Source organism: Hyla sarda, chromosome 7 (genome assembly GCF_029499605.1).
Source record: "Hyla sarda isolate aHylSar1 chromosome 7, aHylSar1.hap1, whole genome shotgun sequence".
In the NCBI taxonomy this organism is placed as follows: domain Eukaryota; kingdom Metazoa; phylum Chordata; class Amphibia; order Anura; family Hylidae; genus Hyla; species Hyla sarda.
The window spans coordinates 13,142,053-13,159,743 of record NC_079195.1 but is presented as its reverse complement, the minus strand read 5'-3'; the positions used below and the strand labels follow the sequence as shown (position 1 = coordinate 13,159,743).

Sequence of the window (17,691 nt, the reverse complement as noted above, 5' to 3'; positions counted from 1 at the left end):
TGCAAATGCCGGAGGCATACTGGCTGGAAATTGCTGTAAAGTCTCCAATTTACAGACAAATGTTGAAGAATTTAAACAAAGTATATAAGAAAGTTGCAAAACAGTGATTAAAGGGATACTCCAGTGGAAACTTTACTTATTTTTTTAATCAACTGGTGCCAGAAAGTTAAACAGATTTGTAAATTACTTCTATTAAAAAATCTTAATCCTTCCAGTACTTATTATCTGCTGAATACTACATAGGCCATTTTTTACTTTTTGGAGCACAGTGCTCTCTGCTGACATCTCTGTCCATTTTAGAAACTGTCCAGAGCAGCATATGTTTACTATGGGGATTTTCTCCTAATCTGGACAGTTCCTAAAATGGACAGAGGTGTCAGCAGAGAGCACTTTGGTCACGATGTCAGAAGAGAGCACTGTATTCCAAAATGAAAATAATTTCCTCTGTAGTATTCTGCAGCTAATATGTACTGGAAGGATTACAAAGGATTTATAGAAGTAATTTAGAAATCTGTTTGGCACCAGTTGATTTAAACAAAATGTTTTCCACCGGAGTACCCCTTTAAACTTTATACCCGAATGGCCCATAGATGGCGCTGTCTGGTCACGCTGGCAGTTGTATTTTTGCAGCACTGTTTGGAAATCACTGCCTTGACTTGACACTGATGTCGACAATCTATTTCTCAAGCTCCCAGATTGGTGAAACAGGAAGAACTGTCTGACTTGACTCAGGTGGGGGATGTCTGCCAAGAGAGTGCTGCTCCACAACCGAAAACCCTGTCCTCATTGCTCTCTGTTGGGGACACCTTTAAGGCATGCGTCACTGTCGTCCACAGCCCTGAGTTGTTTTTCTGTCAGCTGGTGGACAATGCGGGTAAGTCTGTGTGTAATCCAGTGTTTCCCAACCAGTGTGCCTCCAGTTGTTGCAAAACTACACCCCCAGGCATGCTGGTAGTTGTAGTTTTGCAACATCTGGAGGCACACTGGTTGGGAAACACTGTTGTTATCTCTAGTATACGGTCAGGGCCGTTTGAAGGAATTTGGGGGCCCCAAGCAAAATGGACATGGAGAGCCCCCCCCCCCTATATGTTCACGCACGTCACGCTCTAGAACGTCGATTCGAGGCCCCCACATTAGGTGCAGCACAGTTTCCCCCCCACATTAGGTGCAGCACAGTTTCCCCCCCACATTAGGTGCAGCACAGTTTCCCCCCCACATTAGGTGCAGCACAGTTTCCCCCCCACATTAGGTGCAGCACAGTTCCCCCGCACATTAGGTGCAGCACAGTTCCCCCGCACATTAGGTGCAGCACAGTTCCCCCGCACATTAGGTGCAGCACAGTTCCCCCGCACATTAGGTGCAGCACAGTTCCCCCGCAAATTAGGTGCAGCACAGTTCCCCCGCACATTAGGTGCAGCACAGTTCCCCCCCACATTAGGTGCAGCACAGTTCCCCCCCACATTAGGTGCAGCACAGTTCCCCCGCACATTAGGTGCAGCACAGTTCCCCCGCACATTAGGTGCAGCACAGTTCCCCCGCACATTAGGTGCAGCACAGTTCCCCCGCACATTAGGTGCAGCACAGTTCCCCCGCACATTAGGTGCAGCACAGTTCCCCCGCACATTAGGTGCAGCACAGTTCCCCCGCACATTAGGTGCAGCACAGTTCCCCCGCACATTAGGTGCAGCACAGTTCCCCCGCACATTAGGTGCAGCACAGTTCCCCCGCAAATTAGGTGCAGCACATTAGGTGCAGCTCAGTTCCCCCCCACATTAGGTGCAGCACAGTTCCCCCCCACATTAGGTGCAGCACAGTTCCCCCGCACATTAGGTGCAGCACAGTTCCCCCGCACATTAGGTGCAGCACAGTTCCCCCGCACATTAGGTGCAGCACAGTTCCCCCGCACATTAGGTGCAGCACAGTTCCCCCGCACATTAGGTGCAGCACAGTTCCCCCGCACATTAGGTGCAGCACAGTTCCCCCGCACATTAGGTGCAGCACAGTTCCCCCGCACATTAGATAGGCAGTGTTCCCCACAGACATACAGCCTCCAGCCATATACAATGTATGGCTGGAGGCTGTATGCCTGTGTACTGCCCCACTTCAGTGCTCCGACCACTGCTCCTCCAGTACGGCCATAGCATTAGTTCCCGGGAGCGGAGAAGCGGTGGTCGGAACACCGAAGATGACGTCCCACTGGTCACTTACCAAGCTGGCCAGCCCACGTCTTCTTCCTCCTCGATGCTCCGGTCTTCTGCGCCTCCGTTTCTATGGGCGCACACACAGGGCGTCAGTGATGCCCCTGCGTTTTTTAAACTTAATGCGGGGCCGCAGAGAGTTAACGAGGGCATCCCTGTGTCCCGAAAACATCTTTCGGGACACAGGGATGTCCTTAATAGTGATGGGGGGAATTGCCCCGTCGCTACAGGAAGGGCAAGCACCGGGGCCCCAAGCAATTGCTTGGTTTGCCTGTCCTGTAGCGACGGTCCTGCATACGGTATACACACAATCACTGAACTATTATTATAGCTGTACTTGTCTTCTGACTTTTCAGAACAACTTGCAGATGTTATGATAAAGATGCACAAGCATTATAGCACCTTACCCGCTTCTCCTGAGTTTTCACCCGCTACTGGGGATATATGCGCAGCAAAGTTTACAGGTAAGTAGCAGGTTTTTACGAGTTCTGGCTTTTCTTTACTCCTAAGTGGCACTTTCTTGTATTTATTCAGTGTTTGATTAATTTAATTCTGTCACCCAGGGAAAAAAAACATTTAAAGGGGTACTCTGGTGGAAAACTTATTTTTTTTAATTCAACTGTGGCCAGTAAAGGATTTCTATTAAAAAATCTTAATCCTTCCAGTACTTATTAGCTGCTGAATACTATAGAGGCAATTCTTTTCTTTTTGGAACACAGAGCTCTCTGCTGACATCATGACCACAGTGCTCTCTGCTGACATCTCTGTCCATTTTAAGAACTGTCCAGAGTAGGAGAAAATCCCCATAGCAAACATATGCTGCTCTGGACGGTTCCTAAAATGGACAGAGATGTCAGCAGAGAGCACTGTGCTCGTGATGTCACCAGTTGATTAAAAAAAAATAAAAGGTTTCCACCGGAGTACCCCTTTAAAACAAATGATAGCTATTGCACTCCTTATGGTAAATAAAAAATCTTTCTAATGTACTTTGTTTAAATAAAAATAAAATTCTGTTTTATTTGTGTTTAAAAAAGCTGCCACTAGGTGTCTCGCTACTTGTCCAGAGCACATTTCCCTCCATCTCCCCCCATGCACAGACTTTGGACTCCTGCAGGCCTGGCAGAAGTCCAAAATCAGGAAATGTTGAGGTGGGTGTGTGCAGGCTTAGCCAATCATAGCTCATCTCACACTGAACTGCTCTGGGCTGTGTGTAGCAGAGTGAGGGAGGAAGTTCTCCCCTGTCTGGCTTCAGATGATGTCACACCTGCTGGGGAACGCCCCTTCCCAGTCTGTGAATCTGACTAAGACTGAGCAGAAAATACAGAACAATATCAAGGCAGAAAACTACAAAATAATAAAAATAATGGCAGGGGGTGGTTTATCATGATGGGGGCCGTGACCTGAGGGGGATTATAAAATGTAACAAGATCATGAGAGGTACTCTTTAACATTTGGCACAAGTCACATAATGTCACACAACCTGTTCTGTATTGTCTGTTATATATACTGTTAAAAAAATATAAAGGGAACACGTAAACACCACAATGTAACTCCAAGTCACTGACACTTGTGTGAAATCCCACTGTCCACTCAGGAAGAACACTGATTGACAATCAATTTCACATGGAACAGACAACAGGTGGAAATTATAGGCAATTACCAAGACACCCCCAACAAAGGAGTGGTTCTGCAGGTGGTGACCACAGACCATTTCTCGGTTCCTATGCTTCCTGGCTGATGTTTTGGTCACTTTTGAATGCTGGCGGTGATTTCACTCTAGTGGTAGCATGAGACGGTCTACATCCCACACAAGTGGCTCAGGTAGTGCAGCTCATCCAGGATGGTACATCAATGCGAGCTGCGGCAAGAAGGTTTGCTGTGTCTGTCAGCGTAGTGTCCAGAGCATGGAGGCGCAGAGGGTGGTATGAGGGCCCAATGTCCACAGGTGGGGGTTTTGCTTACAGCCCAACACCGTGCAGGACGTTTGGAATTTGCCAGAGAACACCAAGTGGCAAATTCACCACTGGCGCCCTGTGCTCTTCACAGATGAAAGCAGGTTCACACTGAGCACATGTGACAGACATGACAGAGTCTGGAGACGCCGTGGAAAACATTCTGCTGCCTGCTACATCCTCCAGCATGACCAGTTTGGCGGTGGGTCAGTAATAGTGTGGGGTGGCATTTCTTTGAGGTGGCCACACAGCCCTCCATGTGCTTGCCAGAGGTAGCCTGACTGCCATTCGGTACCGAGATGTGATCCTCAGACCCCTTGTGAGACCATATTCTGGTGCGGTTGGCCCTGGGTTCCTCCTAATACAATACAATGCTAGACCTCATGTGGCTGGAGTGTGTCAGCAGTTCCTACAAGATGAAGGCATTGATGCTATGGACTGGCCGCCCTTTCCCCTGAATCCGATTGAGCACATCTGGGATGTCTCGCTCCATCCACCACAGACTGTCCAGGAGTTGGCGGATGCTTTAGTCCAGGTCTGGGAGGACATCCCTCAGGAGACCATCCTCCACCTCATTAGGAGCATGCCCAGGCTTTGTAGGGAGGTCATACAGGCACGTGGAGGCCACACACACTACTGAGCCTCATTATGTCAGTTATTTTTATCTTATTTTGTCACTTATGTAAAAAAATAATAATAATAAACCTCCCAAAAACTTGTTGGTTTCTTGTTAGGTCTCCATTTAGTTTGACCCGTAAAAAGACATAAACTAATGCTGTTGTGTTGTATTAATTATCACTTATAATTAAAGAAGAAGTCCCATGCCCGATCAGAACAGAAAAACATCCTGCGGATAGGGGATACGTTTTTCTGTACTGATCGGACATGGGACTTCTCCTTTAAGTATAAGACATAACAGTCCCTCTTATTTTTTCCTGTGTCACAGTCATTCTTGTCCCCTCATTCCCCCTTGTGTCAGTCAGTAGTGTCCTGTCATCTCTCATTGTGTCACCAGTCTTTACTGTCCCCTCCTCTCTCCCATGTGTGTCAGTTATTACTGTCCCTTCATCTCCCTTCTGTGTGTCAGTTATTATTGTCCTCTCATCTCCCGATGTATAAGTCATTACTGTCCCCTTAATAACTGACACATGTGTCGGGGCATAATGGAACAGTAATAACTGACACACACAGGGGAGACGTGTGTGTCAGTTATTACTGTCCCCTTATCTCTCGCTTTGTGTCAGTCATTAGTGTTCCCTCATCTCACCCCCTGTGCTTAAGTTATTAATGTTCCCTTTGTCTCTCACAGCCAATTTTGCATGGAACTGAGAAATGGGAAAAGGAGGAGGAATTTTTATTATAGGGAATTTAGGAATACTTCTACTGTTTAAATGGCGCTGTCAGTTGGCACAGTGGCATATAAACAGCTAAAATGGCGGACATGGAGCGATCTCCACGTCTGCAATTTGTGCCAGCCCTCCACTGCTGAAAACAGCTGGAACCCCCGGGTATTAAACGGGCTCAAGTCCCCAGTCCGCCCCTTACACTGTTGACAACCGCAGTGAGCCAACTCATTCTGTGTCTTCAACATGTTAAAGGGGTACTCTGGTGAAAAACATATTTTTTTAAATCAACTGGTGCCAGAAGTTTAAACAGATTTGTAAATTACTTCTATTAAAAAATCTTAATCCTTCCAGTACTTATCAGCTGCTGTATACTACAAAGGAAGTTATTTTCTTTTTAATTGTATTTTTATTGTCTGACCACAGTGCTCTCTGCTGACACCTCTGTCTGTCTCAGGGACTGTCCAGAGTAGGAGAGTTTTGCTATGGGGATTTGCTTGTACTCTGGACAGTTCCTGACATGAACAGAGGTGTCAGCAGAGAGCACTATGGTCAGACAGAAAATACATTTAAAAAGAAAAGAACTTCCTCCGGAGCATACAGCATCTGATAAGTACTGGAAGGATTAAGATTTTTAAATAGAAGTAATTTACAAATCTGTTTAAAGTTCTGGCACCAGTTGATGAAAAAAAAAAATAGTCTTTCACCGGCAGTCTTTCAAGGCAGTCTTTCTCAACCAGGGTGCCTCCGGCTGTTGCAAAACTACAACTCCCAGTGTGTCCGGACAGCCAAAGGCATGCTGGGAGTTGTAGTTTTGCAACAGCTGTTGGCTGTCCGGGCATACTTGGAGTTGTAGTTTTGCAACAGCTGGAGGCACACTGGCTATGTTAAAGAGGTACTCTGGTGGGAAAACTTATTTATTATTTTTTTTTTTAACAACTGGTGCCAGAAAATTAAACAGATTTGTTAATTACTTCTATTAAAAAAAATATTTATCCTTCCAGTACTTATTAGCAGCTGTATGTTACAGAGAAAATTTTGTTTTGTAATTTCTTTTCTCTATCGGCTCCATTGGGGGACACAGACCATGGGGGTATATGCTGCTGTCACTAGGAGACTTGGCACTATGGTAACAGAAAAGTTGGCTCCTCCCAGCAGGATATACCCGCCTCCAGGCCACTGAGCTAATCAGTTTTAGCTTAATGTCTAAGGAGGTAGACACTGGTCTGGGGTTCTACCCAGACCAGGTCTCATATTTTTATTTCCTAGGTTTAGGAGACGTGTTAGTTTTTTATTCCTTTTTTTTTTCTTGTTTTCAGGTGGGGACTCAGGAACTGAGGTTCACGGTTTCCCATTGCGATTGAGGGGGCATGCATCTTGGATGTACTGTTAACCCCCTCTCGCCAACGGTCAGCGCCTGGGGTTGTACCTCATGGGTCCGGGTCCCCCTACCTCCCTGTTCGCCTCGCTATTACAATAAGCCCGGCATGATGCAGGTGACACAGCTGGCTGAAGACTTCATTGAGAAGACTTCTTTAGGTAAGTTCTTCAGACATAGGTGAGTATTCCCCCTTTTCCCCTTAGGTGCGGAATTGCAACATCTGGAGACCACAGTTTTTGGACCACTGATTTTTACTGGGGATGGGGCTGGTCATGAGGATTTTATCCTCCCCTTCCCTGCAGGGGATTGCTTTATTGTATGTGGGAGCAGTATTTATGGAGCATATGGGGCAGTTTCCATTTATACTGGATGTAGTGACTGAACATCGTTCAGTTTGGGGCGCATTTTATAACCCTTTCGGCTGCCGGCAGCATCTTTGCCTGCTCCGCTCCCCCTGTGCGCATAGGAGTTAAGCATGTGCGCTCGGGGCCGGGAGCGGGCGCCATTATTGATTCAATCTGTGTTTCTCCGGCAGCCCGGTAAACATTAGCTCCGCCCACCCGGGCAGCCGGAGCTTCTACAGGAGCACGAACTGGCCACCAATCAGCGCTGTGCACGCGCTTAGGCGTAAGCAAGGGCCAATCACAGCGCCATTGCACCTAACACGGCCCTCTCCTGCCATTGGCCGGCATCTCTTTCTCTCTCCTGACAGCCCTTGGAGTGGAGATCTCCTCACAGCAGCTGCCCTGGGGACACAGACTTGGGTGAGATCGTTCTTTTTTTTACTATGTCCATACCAAGAACTGTTCCTCCCTCAAAACAGATAACTGGAGTATTTATTACTCATTACACTTGTAAAAGCTGTAACTCAAAAATGCCAGGTTCTGCTGAACCCACTTGTTCTGCCTGCTCCACTGCTCCCCCAGACCCCCCTGCTATTTCTAACCCGAATGCTCTTTCAGACTCGGTGGGTTCGGCCGCCCCGCCAGCCTGGGTTTCCTCCCTCTCACAGTCTATATCCGACTTGGCTCAGGTCTCCCGTTCTGTGGTGACTGCTTTGGAGAGGTCCACCCTGCACCGGCCCTCTAGAAGGACCCGCTCCCCTTCTCCCTATGCTTCACACAAGCGTACTAGGGGGGTCTTCTCTGACTCATCCCTTGGGTCTTCTGGTAGACACAGGCGCTCCCCTTGCAGGTCTCGCCCCGCCGCTCCTTCGAGCCACACGCGTCATTTCTCCAGAGGATGTTCCCATGGTCGCTGCTCTGGCTCTCCAGAGCCGCGTACCCGGTCGGAGTCTCCCTCTTCCAGGGCTGCCTCCACTCGTTCACACTCAACTGGATAACTTGGGGACGAGGTTTCCGAATCGGCATCTGACTCAGAGGACCACTCGGTCACAATTGACACGGGGAACTCATTGGTTTCGGCCATAAGAGACACCTTTCACCTAGAGGACCCAGGAACTTCGGATGTAGCTCCAGAAGTATCCTTTCATTGTGCCCGACCGGCACCCAAGGTGATCAGCTCTCATGCTGAATTTGACGCCATTCTTGAATCTGCCTGGAGGCATCCTGACAAGAAGTTTCAGGGAACGAAGAAAGTTCAAGCGCGATATCCTTTCGCCAAGGACCTCGTCACTAAGTGGACTCCCCCCCCCCCCATCGGTGGATCCACCAGTTTCCCGCCGCTCTAAGGCTACTACACTGCAGCTGGCGGATGCAGCCGCCTTCAAGGATCCGGCAGGCAAGAAGGTTGAGACCTTAGCGGAGTATGCCTTCGAAGCAGCGGGTTCCTCCCTGCTTTCTGCCTTCGCCTTGGTGTCGAAGGCCCTTTCGGTTTGGTATTCCCAACTCCATCAGGGTATTCATTCGGGATCCCCCCAGGAGGAACTGTCTTCTCTAGCTCTCCAATGCTCCAAAGCTGGAGACTTCCTATGTTCTGCTTCCATGCAGTCAGCCCGCTGCACGGCGTTTGCCACGGTGGCCCTCCGTCGCTCCATATGGCTTAAAGCATAGAACGCGGATGCCGCCTCCAAGTAGTCTCTCACAGAGATCCCATTTGCCGGTCCCTGACTTTTTGGCAAGCGCCTTGATGAGATTCTGCATGAAGGGACGCCCCCACCCGCAGTTTTTTCTTGGGTGGGAGGTCGCCTCTTGCTCTTTCGAGACATCTGGACCATGCACATTCAGGAGTCCTGGGTCAGGGACTTGGTGTCCAATGGATACCGGATAGAATTTGCCTCCCTTCCGAGGGATCGCTTTTTTCAGTCCTGGGCCCCCCCCCCCCCCGGTCTCCTTCACTAGCGAGGGAATTTGGGGGGCTCTTCAGTCCCTTCTTATCCAGGGAGTCATTGTACCGGTTCCTTCGAGGGAACGATTTCGGGGTTTCTATCCCAATCTTTTTGTGGTACCCAAGAAAGGCGGTTCTGTGCGGCCAATCTTGGATCTCAAGCGTCTCAACCAACATCTTCTAATCAGCCATTTCCGAATGGAATCTCTCCGTTCGGTGGTGGCGTCCATAGATCAAGGGGAGTTTCTTTCCTCAGTGGACATCAAGTATGCCTACCTCCACGTTCCAATTTTTCCCGGCCATCAGCGATACCTCCGCATTGCAGTCCCGGAGGGTCATTTTCAATTTGTAGCTCTCCCCTTCGGTCTGGCCACTGCTCCACGGGTCTTTACCAAGATCCTGGCTCCCTTGATAGCCCTGTTACGGTCAAGAGGGGTCTCAGTGATACCTTACTTGGATGACCTTCTCGTCAAGGCTCCCACCAGAGCCCAGACTCTGGAGAATGTGACTCTCACTCTCCAGACTTTGTCGCTTCGGGTGGATTGTCAACTGAGACAAGTCTGTCCTCTTCCCCCACCCAGTCTCTGGTCTTCTTGGGGCTTCAATTCGACACGGCCTCTGCTTGGATTCGCCTTCCGCCGGACAAACGACTGTCTCCCTTGTCAGGAGTCCGCTCCCTTCGGACACCGGCCCCAGTCTCCATCCATACTAGCATGGAAGTCCTGGGTCGGATGGTGGCAGTCATGGAGGCAGTGCCCTTTGCCCAATTTCATTACCGTCCTCTTCAACTGGCGATTCTCGCCGAGTGGGACAGGTCTCTGTCTCTCGACCGCAAGATTGTTCTCTCTCGACGGTCTCGTCAGTCTCTTCTCTGGTGGCTCCGCTCCCCCCTGCTTCTTCAGGGGTGATCATTCCTCCCCCTCCACTGGCAGGTGGTCACGACGGATGCCAGTCTGTGGGGCTGGGGAGGTGTTTTCAGGGACCAGATGGTTCAAGGCCTCTGGTCTCCCCGAGAAGCCCTTCTTTCCATAAACATCTTGGAACTGAGGGCGATCCATCTTTGTCTGCTTCATTGGGATTCCCTGCTTCAGGGCCACCCTGTCCGTGTCCAGTCGGACAACGCCACAGCCGTAGCATACATCAATCGGCAGGGCGGCACTCGCAGCTCAGCAGCCATGGCCGAGGTGACAAAGATTCTCCTCTGGGCGGAACCCAAGGTTCCCGCCTTTTCAGCGATTCACATTCCAGGAGTGCTCAACTGGGAAGCGGATTTCCTCAGCCGGTCCACAGCCGACCCCGGCGAGTGGTCCCTACATCCGGAAGTGTTAGCACAGATCTGCGACCTCTTCGCGTTGCGACACAACCGGAAGATTCCGCCATTTGTGTTGAAGTCCTGGGACCCCCTGGCTCTAGCTGTGGATGCCCTAGTAATTCCATGGTCGGGCTTTGTCCTGCCCTATCTGTTCCCTCCCCTCCCCCTCCTTTCCAGGGTCCTGAGGAAGCTCAAAGCGGAAGGCGTCCCCGCCATTCTGGTGGCTCCAGACTGGCCCCGAAGGGCCGACGTGGTCAGGCTCCTGGACGCCGTTCCATTCCGCCTTCCACCTCGTCCAGACCTACTGTCACATGGTCCCCTTTGCCACCCCAATTTACAGTCGCTGCATTTGACGGTGTGGCGGTTGAGACCGCGATTTTAAGGGCCCGCAGTGTGTCTTTCCAAGTAATTCGCAACATGCTCAGAGCTCGCAAGCCCTCCTCGGCGAAAATTAACCACCGTACCTGGTGGTCTTACTTTCGTTGGTGCTTAACTCAGGCCTTCTCTCCTGTTACTTTTTCCGTTCCCCGTCTTCTCTCCTTTTTGCAGTCGGGGTTGGAACAGGGGCTGGCTCTCAGCTCCCTTAAGGGTCAGGTTTCGGCCCTTTCTATTCTTTTTCAGCGTCCTCTAGCTTCCAATTCTCATGTCCGGACCTTTCTTCAAGGTGTGGCACATGCTGCCCCTCCTTATCGGTCCCCTTCTACCCCTTGGGACTTGAACCTAGTTCTGGGTGCCCTCCAAGGCGCCCCCTTTGAACCTCTCAGGGAGGTTCCCCTTCGCCTCCTCTCCTGGAAGGTGGTGTTTCTTATAGCTATTACTTCCATTAGGATAATATCTGAACTGGCAGCTCTCTCCTGCCGTTCTCCTTTTCTGGTGATTCACCAGGACAAGGTTGTTTTCCTGCCAGATCCGTCCTTTTTACCTAAGGTCGTTTCGGCTTTTCATCTCAATGAGGACATCGTCCTTCCGTCTTTTTGTCCTGCTCCTTCTCATCCCAGGGAACGTTTACTCCACAAACTGGATTTGGTGCGGGCTGTTCGGACCTATCTCTGTCACCTCTTCCTTTCGTCAGTGCGATTCCTTTTTTGTCCTTACGGAAGGTCGTCGTAAGGGGCAGCCTGCTTCCAAGGCCACCATTTCTCGGTGGATCCGATCTGCTATTTCATAAGCTTACCGCTGCAGGGGGAAGATCCCACCCTTCAGGGTTTTGGCTCATTCCACCCGTTCTGTTGGGGCATCCTGGTCTCTTCGAAACAAGGCCTCGGCCTCGCAGATCTGTAAAGCGGCCACCTGGTCGTCTTTGCACACTTTCTCGAGGTTCTACCAGGTTCATATCTTCACATCGGCTGATGCTAGTCTGAGCCGTAAAGTGCTGCAGGTGGCGGTGGTACAGCCGTCTGCCTGACCGGTTCTCTGCCCACCCAAGGGACGGCTTTGGTACGTCCCATGGTCTGTGTCCCCCAATGGAGCCGATAGAGAAAAGGAGATTTTTTATGCTTACCTTAAAATCTCTTTCTCGAAGGATCCATTGGGGTACACAGCTCCCACCCTTTTCTGGTGTTTCTATCCGGTTATCTGTCCGAGGGTGTGTTCAGTATTTTTTCTTCTGGTTCTTTGACAGTTCTTGTTTTTTCCTTTGACCTGTTGGTCTTCTCCTATTGCTCTGGGACTAAAACTGATTAGCTCAGTGGCCTGGAGGCGGGTGTATCCTGCTGGGAGGAGCCGACTTTTCTGTTACCATAGTGTCAAGCCTCTTAGTGACAGCAGCATATACCCCCATGATCTGTGTCCCCCAATGGATCCTTCGAGAAAGAGATTTTACGGTAAGCATAAAAAAAATCTTTTTCTTTTTTTCTTTTTTTCTTTCTGTCCACAGTGCTCTCTGCTGACACCTCTGTCTGTATCAGGAACTGTCCAGAACAGCATAGGTTTTCTATGGAGATTTGCTCCTGTTCTGGACAGTTCCTGATACGGACAGAGGTGTCAGCAGAGAGCACTGTGGTCAGGGGAAAAAAAAAATCCAAAAAGAAAACTCTGTAGTATAAAGCAGCCAATAAGTACTGGAAGGATAAAGACTTTTTAATAGAAGTAATTTACAAATCTGTAACTTTCTGGCACCAGTTGATTAAAAACAAAATGTTTTCCACCGGATTTAATTCACCAGAATAATAAAGTACGGCTAGATTGTGATCTACAATTTCTTTCTACCAAACACATTTATCTGGTTTTCTTATATTGTCCAGTTCGTTGTATCCCTCCAGTAACCCATAGTATTTTCAAGTCTTAATTTTTTTTGCAGAGGACAATAGCTGGTGCAGAGCCATTGTGGTGAGACGCGTATCCGATGAGTCTGTGCTGGTTGGATACTTAGATTTTGGGAACACAGAGACTTTGCCCGTATCTAGAGTGCGTCACATCGAGCCTGATTTCTTATCCCTTCCTTTCCAAGCTGCTCAGTGTTGTTTGGCAGGTAAGAAGTCCAGACCGAACACTGTCATTTCTAAATAAGGTTGCATTCACACCACGTATTTGCAATACAGTTCCCGTATGAGGTTTTTGATAAAAAAACGGATTCCTCAAAACCTGACCAAACTGTATCAAAACAGGTGTACAAATTTTAATCGGTATACAGTTGAAAACCGTATATGGTTTGAAAAATGATGTCCGGTTGAATCCGTTTTTTTCTAAGAAAAAAAAGTATATGTTTTTAACTTTCCATTCTATAATGAATAAAGTTTCACTCGTTTGATTGAAATTCCAAGAAAAAAACTGTGCAAAGTCAAAAACCATATGGTGAAAACCGGATGGAACCGTACGCATGTATAATATAATTTTTTTTAATATCATTTACCGGTATGTTGTTACATATTCATTGATAGGAGGGTGAATGTGAGTGAATGATGTGATGTTCATTTATGCCCAGTCTCTTCAAAATTGTTACCTCTACCAGTATGGCCCTGAGGAGGATCCAGAAGATAAATGGACTTTTGTAATCTAGAGGACTGTGCAGAAGAGTGTGGACTTCATTCTGGGTGTGGCTCAAGAGTTCGTGGGCCATTCAGGCACAAAGGGGCGTATGTTGGAAGCCAACATTGGCCACACTAATATAAAATTTGGTGTGTTTTTATTTTGGACTCAAATATAATGGAATGCAGTGGAATGTCATGGATGGAAGGGGTGTAGGGTGTTGGCAGGACTGGCTCCAGGAATGGTGGTTGATGCAAACAGCTGATTAGACAATCATTTGCTTTCAACCTGTTTAAAGCCACACAATAACCCTTGCACCTGAGTGATGAGAATGGAGGTGAGCTACAGTCCTTGTTACCTCCTATAGTAAAGCCATAAAACCAGCCCCTGCCGTGTTGGACACAATGGACTGCAAATCATCCTCGAGGAAATGTGGAAGGACATCTGTCAACACAATATGGGACAACAAAGAGGATCCCCCACTCCAGAAGACATCATCAAAGGACAAGAACTGATTTCAATGCAAATAAACCACCTACAGGACAACATTCAAAAACCTTGAACTGTTCTGATTGGCCATGGAGATGTCTTGGGATGGGCAATGTATGGGTTATGTGTGTGGATGACTGCTATATATATTACATATAGGATGATGAGATGGAGAGAGCACTTCCTATCACCTTCCCCTCTTCCATGCACCCCTATCCCTTAAAGGGGTACTCCAGCACTTAGACATCTTATCCCCTATCCAAAGGATAGGGGATAAGATGCCTGATTGCGGGGGGCCCGGCGCTGGGGACCCCCGTGATCTTGCACACCGTATCCCGTTAAAATCAGTCCCCGGAGTGTGTTCGGTCCGGGTCTGATTACTATCGATCACGGGGCCAGATCGTTGTGATGTCACGCTCCGCCCCCGTGTGACATCACGCCCCCTCCCATAGACTTGCATTGAGGGGCAGGGCGGGGCGTGACGTCACATGGGGCGGAGCTGTGACGTCACTCTCTTTCGCTCGCGTGGTCGGGATCCGAAGCTTCCAGCATTGCCGGAAGCCGTTGAGGTGGGTGCTGCAGCAGAGATCCCGGGGGTCCCCAGCAGCAGGACTCCTGCGATCTGACATAGGGGATAAGATGTCTAGGGGCGGAGTACACCTTTAATTAGTTAGGTTCCCCCTTTGTATTAATATGTATATGTATAGCTTGTATTAAACCCCTAATAAAGATCCAGTTGTCCTCAATCAATTAGTAAGGCACCCCTAAAACAAAGCAGTTTCTACAGTTCCCATGTAAAAAAAAAAAAAAATAAAAAAAAAACTGTATATGTTTCATTACAGTTTTTCACCCGGACCAAAAACCGTGGTAGGCTAGGGTTTTTTGGGTACGGGGAAAAAAAAACTTACAAAACCGTACTGGATGCAGAACGGACACAACCTGATGCATCTTTTGGCATACAGTTTTCAATGGAGAGTCAATGCATACGGTTTTCAATACGGTTTTCAATGGAGAGTCAATGCATACGGTTTTCAATACGATTTTCAATAGAGAGTATATGCATACGGTTTTCAATACGGTTCCAAATTGAAAACGTATACAGGAACTGTATTGCAAAAACATGGTGTGAACCCATCCTAAGGCTCCTTTCACACTATATATCAGTGGTCTTCAACCTGCTGACCTCCAGATGTTTCAAAACTACAACTCCCAGCATGCTCGGACAGCCATCGGCTGTTGCGGCATGCTGGGAGTTGTAGTTTTGCAACATCTGGAGGTCCGCAGGTTGAAGACCACTGCTATAAATGTTTCTCCGTTTTAAAAGACCAGTTACAATGTTTCTTTAAGAAAACCCTTAAAAACGTCCGTAAAAAAATCTCATTTAAGTCAAGTTTTTTTTTTTTCATTCAAAGTTTTTGTTTTCAGAATAAAATAGAACAAAACATAAAACAGCTAGAAACACCAATCGTACAAAGGCAAAGTACAGTAAGTGTCCAAGGACTATAAAAGTCATAAAACCATAATAAGGCAATAAGGGCAAGTCAAACATTGCTCATAACATCCCGAGCACAATAAATTGGAGTAAGAACAGAGTAATGTAAACAGTGCCGACTGACAAACGGTCCACTAGAAATTGCAAAGAATTAAGAGAATGCAGGCCCAATAGTAGGCACAAAGATGAAGAAGCATGTGCCAAAGTACAAAAAAAAACATGGAAAGTAGGACAAAAAAGAAAAGGTGGGAACAGAAGAAAAATAAGGAGAAGAAACCGGGGGTGGGGGGGAGCCAGAGATAGAAGAGACATTGATTATCAGTTATAGCCCGTTATGAATAATAATAATAATAACATATTAGTGCATGTAACGTTTTTTCTCCCATCACAAATAACGTCCGTTATTCATAACTGGTGATAACGCGTAATCAAAAATCCCATAGACTTGAATAGGATTTTTTTACGGACGTTTTTAAGGGTTTTCTTAACGGTACATTGTACGGGTCTTTAAAACTGAGCAACGTATAGTCTAAAAGGAGCCTAAACTGTATCAAAACGTGTGTACACATTTTAACCCTTTTACTGTAGAAAACCGTATACGGTTTGAAAAATGTCCAGTTGCATCCGTTTTTTAAGGGAAAAAAAAAGTATAAGTTTTTAACTTTTCACTCCATTATGAATAAAGTTTCACATGTTTGATTGAAATTCCAAGAAAAAAAAAATTTCGGCGGGTACTGCACATGTGCAAAGTAAAATAACCGTATGGTGCAAACTGGATGGAACCGTACGGTTCCCATTGACTCCCATGTTAAACCGTATTGAAACAGTATACTGTTCTTTCATCACCAGGACCAAAAATCTTGGTAGGCTATGGTTTGGGTACAGGGGAAAAAAATGGACAAAACCATACAAAACGCAAAACGGACACAACCGGATGCATCTTTTGGCAAATGGTTTTCAATGGAGAGCTAATGCGTACGGTTTTCAATATGGTTCCGTATGGTTTTCAATGGAGAGTCAATGCATGCGGTTTTCAATGCGGTTTCGTAAGGTTTTCAATTTGAAAACGTATACGGGAACTGTATAGCAAAAACGTGGTGTGATCCCAGCCTAATTTAGGGGGTGGAAATAAACTTGATAATGTTTCCTCTCCAGGCGTGAAACCTCCCTCAGCCAAGTGGACCTCAGACGCCATAGATGCCTTTAAGGGTCTGGTTATGGATAAGATATTGACCGCATCCGTCTTGGCGAACTGTGACAAAGTCTTAACTCTAGAGCTGGTCAATAAATCTGTTACACCCGAAATTTTGATTTCAAAACATCTTATTGCGGCCGACCTGGCAGTGCCCAACAACTCTGACTGTGGGACCCCAGAAGAAGCAGCCGATCAGCCTGGGGACTATGCTGTGCAGCTGAGGTGGGCAGAACTTCCTCTGGGACAAGAGACTGAAGTAATAGTGTGCATGCTGCAAAACCCGGGAGCCTTCTTCTGCCACATTCACAATCAGACAGGTGAGGTTTTATATTGTGAATATTTGCAGATTTTGTGTTCTCTCCTCCATGACACAGTTGCCCAGTGGTCTGCGGTAGGTTTTGTATCCCTTGCCACTCATCAGGTGAGGTTGATGTCTCCTTCTTCCTATATCCAGGTGCAGGCAAAAAGACCTTTGATGTCCTGGTGCTGCCCGTTTGGTCATCAGAATAAGAGAAGGAAGGCTAATAATAGACTTCAAACAAAAATGTATTTCTAAATTATAAAAATAAGTGTGGATGACGCGTTTCGAGGGGGCCACCCCTCTTCCTCAGATCATGTGTGTATGGTGTCACAATGCCATTTTTATGTCCTTCCTCCTATGGTTCTGCTGTGACTTTTTTTTATTTATTTATTTTTTATTTAGAACAACACTATTGAACCCCTCTTTTTTTCAAAATAAAATTACTAATTTTTATTACCAGTTTATACAAACAAGTACATAAAAGAGAGCAAATATACAGTAGCATATTGGATGTACATAATACAAAGCAATGCACAACAGTGACAGTGGCTGGCTAATGGGAGACAAACCTACAGAAGAACAGAGATGTCATATATTTGAACATATACCGTATTCCAGGATTTATTAACTTTTAACTATCATGCCAGTTATGCAGAGTTATGTCAGTCGTGCATATACTTGTTTACTCATCTCCGGTGGATCATCCACTCTTTGATGTTTCTATGTTCCCCCAGGTTAAAGGGGAACTCCGCTGCTCAGTGTTTGGAACAAACTG

At 47.3% G+C, this 17,691-nt stretch overlaps 1 protein-coding gene across 5 annotated transcripts in view; it reads left to right on the top strand.

The window, feature by feature from the left end:
• Window positions 1-17,691, top strand: part of TDRD1 (tudor domain containing 1) — a 115,170-nt gene that overhangs the window by 53,113 nt on the left and 44,366 nt on the right. For all 5 annotated transcript variants that reach the window (XM_056529467.1, XM_056529464.1, XM_056529463.1 and 2 more), the window contains exons 10-13: window positions 689-874; window positions 2,555-2,662; window positions 12,772-12,942; window positions 16,576-16,932. In XM_056529467.1, the coding sequence (XP_056385442.1) occupies window positions 689-874; window positions 2,555-2,662; window positions 12,772-12,942; window positions 16,576-16,932 (822 nt within the window). The remainder of the gene's footprint in view (window positions 1-688; window positions 875-2,554; window positions 2,663-12,771; window positions 12,943-16,575; window positions 16,933-17,691) is intronic.